The 19,013-nt window shown below is 59.0% G+C and overlaps 1 protein-coding gene across 1 annotated transcript; it reads left to right on the forward strand.

The window, feature by feature from the left end:
* Positions 1 to 1,900: 1,900 nt before the first annotated feature.
* SLC4A3 (solute carrier family 4 member 3) lies at positions 1,901 to 16,582 on the forward strand. Its single transcript, XM_032480337.1, is given in 25 exon segments — positions 1,901 to 3,084; positions 3,240 to 3,383; positions 3,723 to 3,888; positions 4,487 to 4,764; positions 4,920 to 5,035; positions 5,432 to 5,631; positions 7,219 to 7,367; positions 7,526 to 7,706; positions 8,187 to 8,322; positions 8,589 to 8,772; positions 9,222 to 9,321; positions 9,794 to 9,978; positions 10,634 to 10,859; positions 11,086 to 11,304; positions 11,693 to 11,841; positions 12,022 to 12,216; positions 12,637 to 12,651; positions 12,653 to 12,856; positions 13,211 to 13,231; positions 13,233 to 13,301; positions 13,836 to 14,002; positions 14,485 to 14,738; positions 15,064 to 15,233; positions 15,417 to 15,590; positions 16,261 to 16,582. Coding segments are annotated over 24 exon segments (3,687 nt in total). The 5' UTR covers positions 1,901 to 3,084; positions 3,240 to 3,332; the 3' UTR covers positions 16,339 to 16,582.
* Positions 16,583 to 19,013: the final 2,431 nt, after the last annotated feature.

Raw genomic sequence — 19,013 nt, forward strand, 5'->3', positions numbered from 1 at the left:
CTGGTGGAGGTAAAGCTGTCCTGGATCTTTCTGTCTTCTTTGAATTGGTGTGGCTGGGATCTTCAATTTGGCAGGAAGACTTACTGCCCTTTGAGATGTAAGCCAGCTTCCACTTATTTCATGTGTGTACATTTTATCATTTTTCAAATTGCAAGTTACCCGAGGGCTTCTGCGGCTCTTCCACTTGTAGTAGTATTGATACCAGCTGACACTTACTGAGCACTTCCTACGTGCCAGGCACTGTTCTAAGTGTCTCACATGGATGAAATCATGTCAGCCTCTCAACAACTCTGTTTTCATTGCCATTTTGCAGATAGGGAATCTGAGGCCCATAAAGGGTAAACAACTTGCTCAAGGTCATGCAATTATCAATGACAGAGCTGGGCTATGAACTTGTGCTTCTTAATCACTCCCCTCTTTGGCTTCTAGGAGCCTCCTTAGAAATTCGGGAAGTGAGTGGTATGTTTCAGTTTATGCTCATGGCATGGAAAGTTTAACACTTGCGGGAGGGCATCAAGGCATGGTTGAGGGGACAGGGAGCACTGTAGTATATGAGGCTAAACATTAGACACGAAGCCAGAAGCCCTTGGGTTCAATTCTCTGCTATGCTGCCTACCAGCCTTGGACCTTGGGCAAGTCACAAACTTTCTGAGCCTCATTTTTCTCACCTGTCAAATGGGATTAAGATGCTCTGCCACAGAGGGTTGTTGTGTGCTCATGAATATCAAAGTGGTTTCTACCTAAATTTAAGGTAGTGGCATGATCATGGTTGTTATCTTTAGGATTAAAGGATGGAGATGGTGAGGAATGATGTAGGAATAAGAGAGGTAGGGGCTACCCGGGCCTGCTAATAGGATGCTAATTCTCTCACTTGCTCTCTCCCAGCTCCCTGATATTGGTACCACTAATGCCTGGTGCCCACTCAGCCTGTGCCCTGGACTCAGAGCCCATCTCTCTGATTGTATCAGTCAGGATGCCGAGCTGCAAACAACAGCTACTCTAAGCTGGAAAGGAATTTATTAAAAGGAATAATGAATATTAGGTGGTACTTTGGGGAGGAAGAGAGAGCTGAGAATAATGACCAGTCACACTGCCAGAGTGTCTATCTTCTGTAACTGGGCACCAAAACCTCCACCATGCATGCGCGCGCGCGCACACACACACACACACACACACACACACACACACACACACACACACACAGAGTGGTCATCCTTAGTGCATGCAAGGAGCACTCTTTTGTCACAGGAATGAAGACCCCATTGGGAACAATCTACAGGAGACTGACAATTACAGTTGTGCTGGAGGCAGTGGGACACAGAGGAAAAGCCTCTTGGACGCCAGGAGATCTGAGTGGGAAACATGTGCTCAGTGTGTTCCCTGGGGAAGGTGGGGCCTCAGAGGGATGAGCTGTGTGATGCCCTTGGGCATCAGTGTCCAGGGCCCAGGTTGGCAAGACTCTCCCCAGGCTGTCTTGGTATGAAAGGACCTCCTGTCTGACTTTACTGGCTAAAAGAAAGGGACTAGGGCCATGAGCAAGACCAAGGTGTCAAAGGTAAACTGAAGGCCAGAGCCCTCAGAAATGTTCCCAACTGGGGAATTCAAGGCTCAACTCGGAACTGAGTTACCTGGCTCAGAGCGATAAGGGACTGGGACGTGCATTCATGTGCTGGGGCCACCATAACAAAATTCCATGAACAGAGTGGCTTAGACAACACAAATTTATTGTCTCCCAGGTCTGGAGGCCGGAAGTCGGAGATCAAGATGCCAGTAAGGCCATGTTCCCTCCAAAGGCATTAGGGAAGGATCTGTTCCAGGCCTTGCTCCCACGTTCTGGTAGGTTCTGGGCTTGGGGCAGCATCACTCCAATCTTCACATGTTGTTTTCCCCTAGTATGTCTGTGCCCATATTTCCCCTTTTTATAAGGACACCATTCATACTGGAAAATGAGCCCACCCCACCCAGGATGGGTTGAGCTGAGACCCAGGTAAGGGCAGGGCTGGGAGAGGGTAAATTACATGCCCAAGGTCATAGGGTTAAGCCTCTTCCCCACACGGAACCCCTGGTGCCCATCACCCTGTCCCCCTCCCCAGGAGTTGATTTCTCTCTCCTGAGCCTGGCCTGGCCGCTTTCACCCTCCCCTGCCCTCAGCTCCATCCTGGGTTTTCCCCAGACACCCTCCTATGTTCTAAGGATTTAGGGTTGTGGCTTCAACAGGTATTATCGAGGGCCTGTTATAGACATGGCATTGTGCTAGGTGCCCAGTTTCAGCGAGACCCCAAAGGGTCAAACAGGGCTCTGGTCTTTCATTTCAAAGACCTTTGCCCTTGGAAAAGAGGACATGACCTCAGGGTCCAGAGAGGTGGAGAAGGCGTATGAAAACTGAGCCACAGAAGCTTAGTGCTGGATAGAACTCTGGAACACTTTTTCCCCAGACCACGCTGGCTATGATGGGGAAACCCAGGCCCAGGGAGGGGAGGTAACGTGCCAAGGTCAAATGTTGGGTGGTGCCTGGTGGTAGAAGCTGGACATCGGGGGCTGTATTGGGACTGAAGGGACAGGTGGTGGGTGCTTCCCCGGGTCTGTGAGCTCAGTTCCCAAGGCTGGCGGGGCTGGCGTCTGTGGAGGGGTCGCCTCCAGGGCTCTTGCGGGGAGGGGAAGCTAAAAGCAAGGTGGTGCGTGAATCTGGGGATTGTGGGAGTGGAGGGCGGCGCACCCGCCCCCGGCAACGCGTGGAGCGCCGGAAAAGGGGCTGCGGGACAGGTGGGGTCCTGCGGGGGCCCGCGCGTGGGGGCCGGGCCGGCCGGGGCGGGGTGAGTCACCACCCGCCCGCTCCCATTGTGCGGCCCGGCGGCTGCGGCGGCGGCGGCGGCTGCGGCGGCGGAGCTGCGGAGCCGAGCGCGAGGAGGTGGAGCCGCGGGGTGCGGGCTCCGGCGCCTGCGTCCGCCTGGCGCCCCTGGCTCGCCGCGGCCGCGGGCGCCCCCCGGCCGTCCGGCCCTGCGCAGTGACAGGCCCCGGAGCGAGTACGGGTGGGAGATGAGGCGCGGCGGCCGGCCCGGGTCCTGCACGCTCCAGGCCCCCGAGGTACCGCAGGGCGGTGCAGGGCGCGGCGGGCCGGGCCCGGGGATGTCCCGGGCGTGGCGGGACCTCGATGGGCGCACGAGAGGGCGGGGGATCCGGCTCCGGGGAGGGGGAGGGGGCGGCCGCGCGAGATTCCTGACCCCGCCCTCCTCCCCCAGAGCTCCCCACTAGGTCCCGTCAGCGCCCCCTTCTTCTCACCCGGGTCACGGATCCCTCAGTGAGTCAGAGCCTCCCAAACCGCCTCTCCGGACATGGCCAACGGAGTGATCCCGCCGCCCGGGGGCGCCTCCCCCCTACCCCAGGTGACTGACCCTCGCGGGGTTGGGAGAAGAGGAGGGGGAGGGACTTCATGGAGGAGAGGGGCGTCTTCTGGTCGACCTTGGGGGGACCCCCCCCCCGATCCAGAGTTGGAACTAGGCAGGGAATATGGAGAAAGAAGGGGTCTTTTGGTAATTTTTGGATCTGTTGCCCCCACTCCTTACAAGCCCTGGGGGCCTGGGAGGTTGACATCAGCTTGGGGCACAGGGAGTAGAAGATGGAGTTTGCTGGGCTCCCCCATCCCCACCAAGGGCTTGGAGTTGGGGTGGGTGTGGGGCGTACATGGGTCAAGTGTCCTTAGGAGAGTCTGTCTGAGTCTACAGGTCCGGGTGCCCTTGGAGGAGCCCCCTCTGAGCCCAGACATGGAGGAGGAGGACGATGACTTGGGCAAGACCTTGGCTGTGAGCAGGTTTGGGGACCTCATCAGCAAGCCCCCGGCCTGGGACCCCGAGAAGCCCAGCCGCAGCTACAGCGAGCGGGACTTTGAGTGTGGGTAGCCTGGGGACCCCTAGTGTGGCCGCCCTCACCACCATCACCTTCATTGCCACCATCACCGTGCTCTCCACTGGCTTGGTCACCCGGTGCCGTCTTATGCTGGATGCTGTGCTGGACGCTGTGCTGGGCCACCATGCCATGTTAAGTCATCCTGCCTCACTCACCCATCACCTGTCTGCCTGCCAGGGGCGCTGGGCCCCAGACATAGGGGAGATGTAGAGAGATGGGCCTGAGGCCTCCCTTGGTGACCTTCATCTTCTCTAAGGCTCTGTCATACCTCTGGCCTTGCTTTCTTCTGTCTGCCACCTCCCCTCCCTTTCTGAGCTCTGCTGACTTTACCTTTCCTTTCCTCGCTGTATCATGTCCCCCCATCCCCACCATGACCTCCCCTCTCCATTGCTCCATCCCCCCACTCTCCCAGGCCTTATCAATGACAGGACACAAACACAGGTGTTGGGGGGAGCCTGGCTCTAGAGGAAGGACTAGGGTGCACTTGTTTGAGGCTTTGAGCTAGAATAAGGTGTGTGCCACTAGGGTGGCAAGGGGCCCTCTTCTGCTGTAGGGGTCCCAACAGGCTCTCCTGCACCCTCAGTTCACCGGCACACATCCCACCATACCCACCACCCGCTCTCGGCGCGCCTGCCTCCACCCCACAAGCTGCGGCGACTGCCCCCCACCTCTGCCCGGCAAACCAGGAGGAAGAGAAAGAAGGAAAAAACCTCTGCTCCTCCCTCTGAGGGGACCCCTCCCATCCAGGAGGAGGGGGGAGCCGGAGTGGATGAGGAGGAGGAAGAGGAGGAGGAAGAGGAAGGGGAATCTGAGGCAGAACCCGTGGAGCCCCCACCCTCAGGGTCCCCACCAAAAGCAAAGGTAGGATCTGCCCCTGAAGGAGGGCTGGCTGTTCAAGGAGGGGTGCGGAGAGGAGGGGAGGCCACAGCAGCGGGGAGTGGGGGCGCGGGGCAGGCAAGGCGGGGCTGAGTGTGGGGTTGGGGCAGGGACCCAGGGCACGTGTGGTTTATCCACAGTTTTCCATTGGAAGTGACGAGGATGACAGTCCCGGCCTCTCAGGGAGGGCTGCCTTCACCAAGCCCTCGCCGCCAGTGGGCCTGAGTTCCGACAAGAGCCCCCAGCACTCAGTCAGGTACTGGCCTCTGGCCCAGCCCAGAGCAGGTCCTGGGCTCCTTCCTGACCCTGAGGACTGTCCCCAGTTCCAACCCCAGAGAAGCGAGGAGGAGAGGAGAGGAGGTAGAGGAGGCAGGAAGGGGCGTGCTGGTAGTTGACAAGGAGAGAACCAGAGGGCCGACAGGGAAAGAGTCTTCCAGGAGAGTGAGGGTGTCTGGGTGAAGAGGGGATTGAGAGGAACTGGGGACCAGTGTGATGGGGGTGGGAAGGTGAAAGTGAGCTTTTTCCTGCCCAGGAGGAGCCTGTGTTTAGTCTCCAGGCCCTGTCCCCTGACAGAGGGCAGAAGAACCCCTAACCTGGCCCGTGTCTGTGGAGGTTCTCTGCCAAGTCCAAGGTTGCCATGTTGCCTCCTCAGCTCCCCAAGTCCCCGGGCCCGTGTCTCCCGAGTCACTGGAGAGAAGAGTCGGCCCTGGAGCCCTTCGGCCAGCTATGACCTGCGGGAGCGGCTGTGCCCAGGCAGTGCCCTGGGCAGCCCGGGTGGCCCAGAGCAGCAGGTGCCCACTGACGAGGCGGAGGCCCAGATGCTGGGCTCCGCCGATCTGGATGACATGAAGAGTGAGTGACATCCTGTGGCAGCCCCCACGGCCCACTCCCATGGGTGCCCAGCCTGTGAGAGACCTTGGAGAGGCCCCGTGCTCTCCCCAGCCCAAGGCTGAGCCCCTCTGTAGTATCCCTCTCTGCTGGAATGTGGCCAGTGACAGGGAGCTCACTACTTCACCAAGCCACGCCTTGGGTGCCAGAGCTGAGAGTTCCCCACACTGCACCTCTGCCCTTCCGTCCTGATTGTGTCCTCTGAGTCACCCCCGGAATACAGCAGCCCCTCTTCCATGTGACGTTTGGAGATATCATCGTGTCCCCCTCCCCTGAGGCTCTTCTTCTCTGGGCAAATGCTTATCTGCTTCAAACCAGCTCCCTGAGTCTGAAACCACTCTTCTAGGCTCTGCATCTCCCTATGTCAGGGTCCCCCACTCCCACCACACCACCCTTGGCCACGCCTGGCTGTGATCTCGGCACATTCCTTCCATCTTATCAGTGCCCTGGTTTCTGTGCCACCTGTCATCACCCATGGGGCTCTGTGCCCAGGCCAGGGGCATCACTGACCCCGCCCTCCTCCCCCTTGGAACCACTTTGTGCGTGTGGGGTGCAGGGGAGGGCTTTGAGCTCAGTGCGTCATGGAAAGTTGCCAGGGCCTGAGGACAGGGACAGGAACAATCCGATGGCAGCAGCAGCAGCAGCGGTGGCAGTGGGATGGTGGTGGGGTCAGAGGGAGGGTGTGTTTACAGACCCAGAGTCAGGGCTGGAAGCAGCAGGGAGCAGATCTGGGGACCTGGGGAGTCTGGATCGGGAGGCCCGGCCACTTTCAGCTCTGGTTGGACAGAGACCACTCCTGTCCAGGCTCCCACCTCTCAAGAGAGCCAGGGCTCTGGGAGGGAGCAGGGCCCAAGGCCACAGCCATCCAGTAATGACGAGCCTGCTGGAGGAGGTCACAGAGCCCAATGGGGCACTGAGCCCTGGGCCTGGGGACACTGAGGGCCGGAGCCCTCCTAGCCCTCGAGACTTGCTGGCCTCAGAGGACTTAGAGATGTTTGTGCTGGACCTCGAGGACTATGACCTGTGGGAATCCATCAGGGGCGAGCTGAGCCCCATGGCAGGGGGACCGGCTTGTGAGTAACTTGGCTGCTGGCCTCCCCACAGCTGCTAGCCTGAAAGGGGCAGATGGGGAAGAAGGGAGGGAAACTCAGCCTGAGTCTGCCTGGACGTGTACCCATGGGGGAGACATGGGTGCTGAGGGGGTGCAGGGAGAGTGCCGCGGTCTCGGGGCCCGGCCACTTAACGTGGCTCACTGCAGTGCAGAGTGAGAAGCAGTGGTTGTGGCAGGGGCTGTGGACTGAGTTAGGTGTTGTATTTTTATTGTGGCTTAGCCAGTGGTTCCCCATGTGACTTTGGACTAGTCCTTTCCCCTCTCTGGACCTCAGTCTCCTTATATAGGAAATGGCCACTCTGGATGATGTAGTTTTGTTGGCATGGCCCCTGGGTGACTGTGGGCCACCCCCCAAGTAGGCTGGCTGGGCAGAGCTGGAGGGGCTGGCCCCGAGGCCCTGAGCTGGAGTCCAGGGACCGCCAAGCCCACCTTCTCTGCAGGTCACCGGCTGGAGGACAACCCTGGTGTGCGGCGGCACCTGGTGAAGAAGCCATCTCGGACGCAGGGTGGGAGGGGCAGCCCCGGTGGCCTGGCCCCCATCCTGCGCAGGAAGAAGAAGAAGAAGCAGCTGGACCGGAGGCCTCATGAGGTACAGGACCCTGAAGGGGTGGACTTTTGGCTTCCTCTCACCTCTCCTTCCCAGAGACCCCCTTTCCCTCCCTCCTCGCCTGGCCCCATCACCATGTCCACAAGACAGCTGGTCCCATCTGGTGGCCCCCAGGCCCTCACCCTTGGCGCCCACCCCAGGTGTTTGTGGAGCTGAACGAGCTGATGCTGGACCGCAGCCAGGAGCCCCACTGGCGGGAGACGGCCCGCTGGATCAAGTTTGAGGAGGACGTGGAGGAAGAGACGGAGCGCTGGGGGAAGCCCCACGTGGCCTCGCTCTCCTTCCGCAGCCTGCTAGAGCTCAGGAGGACCATCGCCCACGGTAAGGGCCCTGCAGGCCTGGCCCTGGTGCTGCACACCCTCTTCACAGACCGTAGAGCTCAGCCTGTGCCAGGCTGCCTGGCCCGAGGGACTCATCCCTGGAGCCCTGGGGCCAGGAGAGGTCTGGGTGCCCTTCTGGGGTCGTGGGGTCCAGCTGCCTGCACAACCATAAGCTCTGAGGGGCAGGGCTGTGCCTTGGTACCTGGTACTGTACCTGGGCATAGTAGGTGTCCGTCCACGTGCAGTAAATCAGCAGATAACACCCTCTCTGGGCGAGGCAGGGGCCATGCCCTCACCCTTGTGCTTCCTTTTTTCATCCCTCTTGGGTTGGGCTGTGACCATATGGAACTGTGTGTCTGCCTGGGTGCCCTGGGGGCTGGGCTCACCCAGCATGTTTGCCTGCCCTCGGGGAGCAAGGCCACTGGGGGGTGTTTTTTTCTATCTGATGGGACCGTGTTTCCTCCTCTGACTGTGCCCCCAGGAGCTGCCCTCCTGGACCTGGAGCAGACCACTCTCCCAGGCATCGCACATCTCGTGGTGGAGACCATGATCGTGTCTGATCAGATCCGGCCAGAGGACAGGGCCAGTGTCCTTCGCACCCTGCTACTGAAACACAGGTGCCAGGGTGGGGTGCCTGGGAGGGGGCCTTCAGGTTCAGCTGCCCTTCCAGGAGCACAGACCCTCCTGAGTGGCTCTCCAGCCTCTGCTTGAATACCCCAAGTGACAGGGAGCTCTTTAGAAAGTATCAACTGTTAGAAAGTTCCTTCCTACACTGAGGCAGAAGGGCTAGAGGCCCTGACCCTCCATTCTCATTTCCTTATGACCTCAGTCCACCAAGGGTCTCTTTTCCTCATCTGCCTTGCCCCCTTTGGCCTCTCCTCAGCCATCCCAATGATGACAAGGACAGTGGCTTCTTTCCCCGAAATGCGTCCAGCTCTAGTGTGAACTCGGTCCTGGGGAATCATCACCCAACCCCCAGCCATGGCCCTGACGGTGCAGTGCCTACCATGGTCGATGACCTGGGGGAGCCAGCCCCACTCTGGCCTCATGATCCTGAGGCCAAGGAGGTCAGTCGCCTTCTTCTGACCTGGGCTCGTGGGGTGGAGAAGGCTTCCAGTTTCAATGGAGGCTATGGATGGCTTCACTGAGTGGATCAGGAAGATTGGGTGCCTGGCCCCATACTCGGCATGTGGGGGACCTATGTGACCAGCACGAGGGACCTGCCCTGGAGAAACAGGATGTTTAAATGGGATGATGGGGCAGACCCCAGGGAGCCACTTAAACAAGATAAGGCTGAGGTGATAGTGGGGGGCTTGGAAGAGGGACCTGGATCCTGGGCTGGTCTCCTCCTGATATGGGGCACATCACCAACAGTCCCTACATTGGTTGGGGAGGGAGAAAGCAGGGCCCAGATCCAGGGATGGGAGGGCAGAGTCCAGGCCTAGAGCAAGGGATGGGAGGGCCTGCCATGGCCTCCGGTCTGGGTCCCAGCCCTATTCCAGTTCTGCGTCCTCAGAAGCCCCTCCACATGCCTGGGGGAGATGGTCACCGGGGGAAAAGCCTGAAGCTGCTGGAGAAGATCCCTGAAGATGCTGAGGCTACTGTCGTGCTTGTGGGTAAGGAGGGCTCGGCTCTAGGGGCAGGGGCTGCGGGGCATGGGTGCCTCTACCGGGGTCTGTGTGTCATGATTTCTGGCCTGCAGGCTGCTCCTTCCATCCCCGACCAGGCCTGCCCCCCCCCCCCTGCCCCTGCTCTTCTTCTCAACCCATCTTGCCCCTAGCCCTTTTTTCCCCAATCCTCTGCCTGTTTTCCATCCAGTTTTCTGCTATCATGGACTGTTTCTAGTCCATGTAGCACCTTTGTGAGGATTAGAAAATAGCATGCTTTCCTTAATACCCTCGATTTCCATCTGTTGGTAAATTATAATAAATATTCAAACACGCAAACAAATATGGTTTCTTTAGATTGGGGTTTCCTTACGCAGTGCACAGCCTGCACAGCTGTATGTGATGGCCCCAGATACCCACTCTAGGGCCTGCCTTGACTGCTCCCCTTTGCCCAGCACCCTGTGCCTTACTCTGCCCCCAGGCTGTGTGCCTTTCCTGGAGCAGCCAGCGGCAGCCTTTGTGCGCCTGAACGAGGCTGTACTCTTGGAATCTGTGCTTGAGGTCCCCGTGCCGGTTCGCTTTCTCTTTGTGATGCTGGGGCCCAACCACACCAGCACTGACTATCACGAGCTTGGGCGTTCCATTGCCACCCTCATGTCTGACAAGGTGGGTCCTGCAGTCCTGGAGCAGGGTGCTCTCCTGTTCACCTGAGCCCTACTTGTTTCCTGTCCCTCTCACTGCCCCTAGTGGAGCCCATGGATGCAGGGGTACTAGAGGCCCTCCCAGGTGCAGGCCTTGCTTCAGAGTGGTAGAGGGAACTGTTGGTTGAGAGAGAAAAGCGAGCCTGGGGCTGGGGCCGTGGGAATGGTGGGGTGGATTCAGCAGAGAAGAGGAAGCCCAGACTCCGAAGTTTTGGATGTGACATGAGACTTGAATGGGAGTCTGGATTCTTGTGGGCTCGGATAGGAGGGTCCTCTGGCCAGGGGTGACATTCAAAAGATTTACCAACCTTCAGGGTGGGGCCTTCTCCAATCAGAATGGCCCCTGCTTTGCCAGGCTTTAGCCCCTTAGGTGTTGCATTGTGGCAAAGTCTGGAGGCTCTGAGGGGAGTAGAGGGCACTCTTGGGGGTGCAGGTGGTGTTCCTGGGCTGGGGCTGCCTGCCGGACAACACAGACTTTTCACAAGTGGACAAGACCTGTATATGTGGCTGAACGTTCACCTTGCCTCTTGCTCTGTGATGGCCCAACACCTGGTCCCCGAAACCCCCATCCCAGGGGTTCCCTGGGCCGCCAGCTCAGCCCCTGCCTCTCCTGCCCCCAGCTGTTTCACGAGGCTGCCTACCAGGCAGACGACCGGCAGGACCTCTTGAGTGCCATCAGCGAGTTCCTGGATGGCAGCATCGTGATCCCCCCATCCGAGGTGGAGGGCCGGGACCTGCTGCGCTCCGTGGCTGCCTTCCAGCGCGAGCTGCTCAAGAAGCGGCGGGAGCGCGAGCAGACCAAAGCTGAGATGACCACTCAGGGTGGCTACGTGGCCCCCGGGAAAGGTCAGACCCTTGGGGGCCTGGAGCCCCCCTTCCCAGCATACATGCTCCCACCCCAGCTCCCGAGGCCCTGACCCCAGTCCCATCCTGACTCCTGAGCCCTGTTTATGGCTTCCAACCCCTGACCCTGGTCTCTGCGACGCGTCCCCAGCTGGGAAGGATGGAGCCCAGGGCCTGCTCCCAGCACGAGGGGCATGGTCTGTGTTCCAGCAGCCCCTTGTGCCCCCAGAGCTGTCAATAGAGTTGGGGGGCTCCGAGGCGGCCCCCGAAGATGACCCCCTGCTGCGGACGGGCTCGGTGTTCGGGGGGCTTGTCCGGGACGTGAAGCGCCGGTACCCACACTACCCCAGCGACCTGCGGGACGCCCTGCACTCCCAGTGCGTGGCCGCCGTGCTTTTCATCTACTTCGCTGCCCTCAGCCCTGCCATCACCTTCGGGGGGCTGCTAGGTGAGGGGGTGGGAGGAGAGGTGAGGGGGCTCAGTGTCACCCGCTGGGTTTCTGGGTCAGGGCATCCCAGTGATCACATTAGGGGGCCGGTGGCTGAGAGGAGATCACCCCTCTTGTGACCATCTTAAGGAGCTGCTGGCTCAGCTTAGGGGGTCCCAGCAGTCACTTTTAGGGGACTACAAATGGGAGGGGATTGGGGACCCGATGATCACCTTGGAGGCTGGTGGTGAGGGGCAGGAGGGATGAGAGTGGTGAGGGGCCCTAGATATCACCCTAGGGGGCTGCTCTGTTCTTCTTGGGTCCCAGGGTTAGGGAAGCTAGACGAGGAAGAGGGGCCAGGTGGAAGGAGCTGGGCCAGGCCCATCCCACCGACCCTTGCCTGCCCCAGGGGAGAAGACGGAGGGGCTGATGGGTGTGTCTGAGCTGATTGTGTCCACGGCTGTGCTTGGCGTCCTCTTCTCTCTGCTGGGGGCCCAGCCGCTGCTCGTGGTCGGCTTCTCTGGGCCACTGCTTGTCTTCGAAGAAGCCTTCTTCAAGGTGACAGCCTGCCCCACCCCTCCCCCGGGGTCACCTGCCCCATCCTATGCCCCAGCCCAGGTGAGAGGGCCCAGCGGTCTCTCCCCCTCTCCCTTGGGGGTCACCTCTTGCCTGTGCCCTGGGTCCCTGACGTCCAGGGCAGACGGCTGTGGGTAACCCTCTCTCCCTCCTGACCTCTAGTTCTGCCGAGCCCAGGACCTGGAGTACCTCACGGGCCGGGTGTGGGTGGGCCTCTGGCTGGTGGTCTTCGTCCTTGCCCTGGTAGCCGCGGAAGGCAGCTTCCTGGTCCGCTACATCTCGCCTTTCACCCAGGAGATCTTTGCCTTCCTCATCTCGCTCATTTTCATCTATGAGACCTTCCACAAGCTCTACAAGGTGGAGGCCCCGAGAGGTCTTGGGGGTGGGTGTAGAGGGGGCTGGGCAGTGCCCTTGGGAGGAGACCATGGGAGGGAGTGGTGTGGGCAGAGGGAACAAAGAGGAAGGCTCTGTTGGGTGTGAGCATGGGGGGTTGAGGACACCCTAGGCTAGGTCTGAGTTGAAGGGCAGGGAGTCAACCCAGATGTTTGAACTCCAGGATTCACCTGCAAAGGTATGTGGCAGGAGGAGGGCACTGTCAGTGCTGCAGGGCTGGGGGTCCTCGCGTCACCATTTGCAGAGGGGGGGTGTGTGTGAGATGTAGCTGGATGTCCTGTGTTACATTGCCCGGTCAGGTCTGTCCCTCACAGGTGTGCTGATGGTAGGAAATCAGGGCCACCTACCCAGGTGAGCGCCAAGGCGGCCATGTAACCCACACAGGTGTTCATGGAGCATCCCACTGCTGCCATTCTACCCCCCTGGGGGAGCCTTGGAGGCTGGGCAGGACCTGAATGGGAGTGTCCCGTCTCCCACTGAGGGGCTGCCGGGCCCGAGGAACCAGCCCAACACGGCTCTGCTGTCCCTCATCCTCATGCTTGGGACCTTTCTCATCGCCTTCTTCCTACGCAAGTTCAGGAACAGCCGCTTCCTGGGTGGCAAGGTGTGTTGCTGGCAGGGTTGGGGCCTGGGGAGGCTCCGTGGGTCTCCCTCAGTTCCTGCTGTCACCGCCAGGCTCTGCTCCAGAGTGGGGCTGCGCCTTCTCCCAGTCAGCCCGGGGACCTGAACCGAGTCCTTGCAGCCCTCCTCCCTGTCTGAAGCCTCAGAGAAGTGTAATCAGGAGGGGAATGCCCTCCTGGGCTGGGCCGACACCCGTGGGGTCTAAAGGGACAGGTCAGGGGACTCCTGGATCCTGCTTAGACGCAAGCAAGATTGGGGTTCTAAGCCCCCGTGCTCCTCTCCTGACCCTCACCACTGTCCTCCTTCGGCTCCTTTACCCTGATTGGCCCCTCTCAAGGCTCGCCGCATCATCGGGGACTTTCGGCATCCCCATCTCCATTCTGGTGATGGTCCTGGTGGACTACTCCATTACAGACACTTACACACAGGTGAGTGACTCCCAACCACCTCTCGCCGCTGGTTCTCACCCCAGGGCCTTGAGAGTGAGGCCTCAACACCTCCTCATTCTCCCAGCAGCCAGTCAGGCCTGGAACCCCGCTTTCCTGGTGAAATGCTGGTGTGCTAGGGCTCCCAGGGGTGCTTGGGCTGAGGCTTTCAGAAGCAGCCGTGTGGTCCACCTGAGTGGCCAGCTAGGGGGTCTGGGGCTGTGTGTGACCCTCAGTCAAGACTCCTGGAGGAGCAGGTGTGGGACTGGGAGCAGAATGACAGGCGTCCCCACAGCAGGTCTCCTGACAGCTTTGGGGCTCACGGAGAAGGTATGTCATTTCCCTGTCCTCTACCAGACCCTTGGAGGGACAGTGACTTCGGAGGATACAAAACTAATTTCCTCCAAACTGTTCAGACCTAAATTCCCTGGAGCCCTGGTACCAGGGGCACAGTGCTTGCAGGGAGCAGCTGCTACATGGAGTTCCTAGCTTGGGGAGATAGCATCCTTGAACCTTATCTTTCTTCTGGCCGTGCAGAAGCTGACAGTGCCCACGGGGCTCTCAGTGACCTCCCCCCATAAACGCACGTGGTTCATCCCGCCCCTGGGCAGTGCCCGTCCTTTCCCACCCTGGATGATGGTGGCAGCCGCCGTGCCTGCTCTCTTGGTCCTCATCCTGATCTTCATGGAGACACAAATCACTGCGTGAGCGGGCTGGGGACACCCTGGATGGAGGAGGTGGGGGAGGGGTGGGGAGCTGTGGGATTGGCAGCCGTAGGGTGTACATCGGCCTGGGGCACAGTTTCCCCATTGTGCTTTGACGTGACATCTGTCAGTCGCCACCGCCATTTGCAGGGTGGCACTTGACAGTCCTCAGAACACCCTGGCAGCGTGTTCTCTCACCCAGTGATGCTCACATATATCCCATTTTGGTTAAACCACAGTGATGTGGTGAGAGCTGGCATCTGGCTTTTGCGGTGTTTTAAATATCCACAGTATGGGAATTTGGCTCAAATTTGCTTAAATGTGAGAACTTCAATTTGAGAACTCGAAAGGGGAAGCTGGCAGGTCCCGGGAAAGCTCTGCTGTGGGTGTCCTTGCCCCACTACACTGTCCCTGCGGTGTGTGCCTGATCCTGCCGCTGGCCCGCCTGCCTCTCATCCCCGCTGCCCGTCCCCTCCCCGCAGGCTCATCGTCAGCCAGAAGGCACGGAGGCTGCTCAAAGGCTCCGGCTTCCACCTGGACTTGCTTCTGATCGGCTCCCTGGGTGGGCTCTGTGGGTTGTTTGGGTTGCCCTGGCTCACGGCTGCCACCGTCCGCTCAGTCACCCATGTGAATGCACTGACCGTTATGCGCACTGCCATTGCGCCTGGCGACAAGCCCCAGATCCAGGAGGTGCGGGAGCAGCGGGTCACTGGAGTGCTCATCGCCAGCCTCGTGGGTGAGAGCATCCTTGCAAGGCCCCGGCCCCGCCCCACAGACTGGCCTTCTTGGACTTTAAATCCTTTCTCCATCCCAGACTTGACCCAGGCCCCTTCTGAATTTCTGAATGCGTCATGACTGGCCCTGCTCTGACCCCCAAACCTGCTTCTTGACACTCCATGTGCCCTTTTTTCTGGAGCCCTTTCTTGGTTCTAAGTCCTGCTCCATTTCTCCATCTTCTCTTGGTCATAGTGATGAGGTCCAGCTCGTCCCCTCCCCAGCAGGCCCACCTGTCCTCACGGGGGCTGTCCAGGGGTCATGTAGGTCTGTGTCACCTCCTCCAGGCCTGTCCATCGTCATGGGGGCTGTGCTGCGCCGGATCCCGCTGGCCGTGCTCTTTGGGATTTTCCTGTACATGGGGGTCACATCACTGTCTGGTATCCAGCTGTCCCAGCGTCTGTTGCTTATCCTCATGCCAGCAAAACACCATCCTGAACAGCCCTATGTGACCAAGGTAGGGCCAGGAAATATGGAGGTGGGGAGATGGGCTGACGGCGAGGGTGTCCAAGGGATCCCTGGGCTGGAGATGGCTGGGATGACCATGGAGGAGAAGTTGGGACCTGGGGAGCCGAGTCCCCAAAGATAAGTTGGGAGCTGGTTGGTTGCTGTGTGGTGAGACCTGACGCCTGTTCTCCAGGTGAAGACCTGGCGGATGCACCTGTTTACCTGCATCCAGCTGAGCTGCATCGCACTGCTCTGGGTGGTCAAGTCCACGGCGGCCTCCCTCGCCTTCCCCTTCCTGCTTCTGCTCACGGTGCCACTGAGGCGCTGCCTTCTGCCCCGGCTCTTCCAGGACAGGGAGCTGCAGGCGGTAAGGGATGGTGCCTGGTGCAGTCTTGGGGGCATGGGCCCTGGATTCAGGGAGATCTGGGTGCCAGTTTCTGCTCTTGTGTGATGATAGCAAGTTACTAACCTTCTGAAGTTTTATTTTCATCTGTATAATGGGGCTACTAATAGATTCTCCCTTATAGGATCATGGTGCGGATTAAACCAGGTAAAGCAATGCTAATCCAGGTAGAGCAGTGAGAACCACGGTTTGGTGTGAAGAAAGCACAGGGCTGCTATAGATAGCTGTGAAGATCATGTCCTGAATCAAAGCACACAGCTGAGGGACAAGTAGGGGTGAGGTGGCACCACAATCCATCCCGAGCCCTGTTTTTATCAGCTAGGGGAAGGGACATCTTTTTGAAAATCGCCCACCCACACATGGGGTCTCAAGGCACCGCAGGAGCGAGGAGCCCCAGGAAAGCACTTCTCTGTGGTAGCTGCTGTCATTCTCATTGTTAGGAGGTATTGCTGGGGGGTGACCTGAAGGCTCTGGCCAGAGGAAAGTGCTTCAGCCTGGGGCCGCGGTCCCTGTAGACAGCCAGGCCTAGGAAGGTCTGGGGGCAGTGAGGGCTGCTGGTCAGAGGAGTTGCAGGGGAATGGGAGGCGGTGAGTCTGCGTCCCTGCCTCTCCCAAGCTTCTCCTCCATTCCACAGCTGGACTCCGAAGATGCTGAACCAAACTTTGACGAGGACGGCCAGGATGAGTACAATGAGCTGCACATGCCAGTGTGATCCTCTCCGCGGTGCCCCTGAGACCCCGACACCTTAGTGATCGACACCCCGGCCCCAGTCAGAGCCTAGTACCAGGGCCAGTGGACGCCTCATGACCCAGAGACGTGCCTGGAACCACTACTGATGCCACGGCCAGAGTGGCCCCCTGACTCTGCCTGAGGCGCTGACCTCGTCTCACCCAGGCCCTTTCACAGACCAGACAGGCACAGGCTTTGAGCTCATTATAACCACACCCTGTGTCTTGTGTCTGCCTCACTTTTTTGGTTCCACCTCTGGTTTCTCAGGTCATACTTATCCATCGGTAACTGGAAAAATTCTATTTTCAGGGTCATCAAAATCAGGGAGAGTTTCGAGGCAAGGACAGACTTCTTAGGGGAAAAGGGACAGAATCAAGACCACAGAAGTTCAGGGCTGGGCCTTATCTTCACTCTCTCGATCCCTCTGAAGTACAGTTGAGGAGCTGGAGGCTCAAGGTCTGGCTCAAGGTCATACACTGTTAATCCAGCCCCTGCTTAGAAGGAGAGGGCGGGGGAGGGGGGTTGCTCTGCTTTAGCCACTAGGGAAATCGGAGCGTGCCACTGACTGTGGGGCCACAGAGGGGAATGGAAAATGTTTATTTTCTTTCCCTGATCCTTGGCATTCCTAGGAGCAGGGACAGTAGCTGCCCAATCCCCTAGACGCCAGGGTGGTGCTGGATTTGGGGTCCTGGACCATTTTAGATTCTCCAGGCTTAAAAGAGAGGCAGTTCTGAGGCCACTCCTTGTGCAACAGTCTGTCATGCCAGAAATAACCTGGGAGGCCTCCAGGAGGGTGCAAACTGGGAGCCCATTGCGTCACAGCTGCTAGGCAACCAGCCTCGTGGTTGAACGGTTGTCCCTGTGTTGCCCTCTGGTGGCTGCTCTCTCACACTGCAGGCTCTGACCGGACTGGGCATGGGTAGCACTGCCACCTGGTGGACCCACTGTGGTCAAAGATCCCATTCAAACACATTTAGTTCCTCCTGGGGAGATAAGGGGGTGAGGCAGAGAGGTTCCGTGGACTTCCACAGCCCTGGGCAGCCCTGAGCATCTACAGCCGGGAATGCCTCCACCCCAGGTTAGCCATTTCCTCTGGAGCTGGCCCTGCTTCTTCCTTATCCTTTCCCCCAGTTTCCCCACAGGTGTTCAGGCCAACAGGTAGAGCCCTGAAGCTGATCAAGAGAGAAGGGACACACCGCTGTGAGGCTGTTTTGTTCGAAAGGAAGAGATGCGCCCCTCCAGCTGTCCCGGATTGTCATTCAGGCTGAAGTATTTCAGCCCGGTCGGCCTCTTTGGTCTCTGGCACCACGGTGGCCTCCCGCTGCCTCTGGCTCCAAACTGATTCCCTTGGCCTCTGTGAAGACAAGATTCCTTCTCCCTTAGATTGACCAAGGCCAGGTGGCATTTCAGAGGAACTTTGCCAAAGTGCAAAGTGAAGGTCAAACACAAAAGAACTAGAACTGAGACGTGTAGAGCAGAGCAAACGCGAAGAAAGCGGGGGCCACACGTACAGGTGGGCCTGGCTGAGAAGCTTCGCGCGCGGGACTCTTCCTTTCCTGAGCTCTGGATCAGGTTGCCTTGCCTGTTCTCAGGGCCTCAGTGTGGGCGGGCTTCCCTCGGGGGTCTGAAGGGTGCTGAGACCCACCACCCCCTTCCCCGAAAGGAACCCCCTTCTTCCGGAGCCCCTGAGAGAAAGTAGCGACCTAAAGACTCGGCTCTTCATTGGACACAGATTGTGTCAATCATCTCTGCTTGGCAAATAGCTGAGAAGTGTGGGCGTTGCTCAGTTGGACAACGAGAAGCAAGAGGGCGGGGCCTTTTGAAATAGGGAATGAGTGTTGGTCTGGGCTCGTGGGTCAGGGTGGTCTCCGGAGTAACTAGGCCCTGAGGCTTCAGTTAGAACAGTAGGTGAACAAATTTCAGTGAAAGTTTGAACCAGACATCATTTCTGACTGTGAACATGCCCCTCGATGGAAAAGGATATGAATAAGGCTCAAGAGCCTCGAACCTTAGAGACCACAAAACCACCGCCTTTATGCCCCTCTCCCCGTCGCCCCCTCTAGGGACGGAAGCTGCAGCTTGGTGAAGTACAAGGCCAGAGCTGGCCGACACGCACGCGGAGCTGGGCCTGGGTGGGGGCGATTCTAGGGTGGGGGCCCGTGGAGGCTCTGAAGTGCTTAGTGGTTGCAGCGGCCCAAACGTTTACCAGGCACTGGGTCTCTTGGGGGATGGCAGAGGACAGAGTGACAGTGGGGGCCAGGGAAAGCCAAGGGGTGATGGGACAGTAACAAACCCACAGAACGACAATTGGCCTGACCTTTCAGAGATCAAGGCAGAGATGGTTACATTTGGGGACGTTCAGAGTTTGTCCTGAAGCCTTGGTAGCCTCGTGTTTTCTCTGGCTTTCTCTTCACTGACCCTCCAACCCTATCCTCCGGAGGGGCTGCAGCTAGACTGAGGCCACCTTCTTCCAGGTGTAGAGGGAGAGCCAGGGGAGAGGAGCCCCATCCGGCTGGGTGGCACAGCTCTGGGGGACTAAGTGGGGGCGTGGAGAAGCCGTGGTACTTTTGAGTGACAGGCCAAGCTGCCCTCTGCTTTACAGAGGAAGCTGTATGGCAAGTGGGCACATCCAAGGTGGTGCAGGACCCTTCTGATAAG

This window comes from Camelus ferus, chromosome 5, assembly GCF_009834535.1.
Source record: "Camelus ferus isolate YT-003-E chromosome 5, BCGSAC_Cfer_1.0, whole genome shotgun sequence".
In the NCBI taxonomy this organism is placed as follows: domain Eukaryota; kingdom Metazoa; phylum Chordata; class Mammalia; order Artiodactyla; family Camelidae; genus Camelus; species Camelus ferus.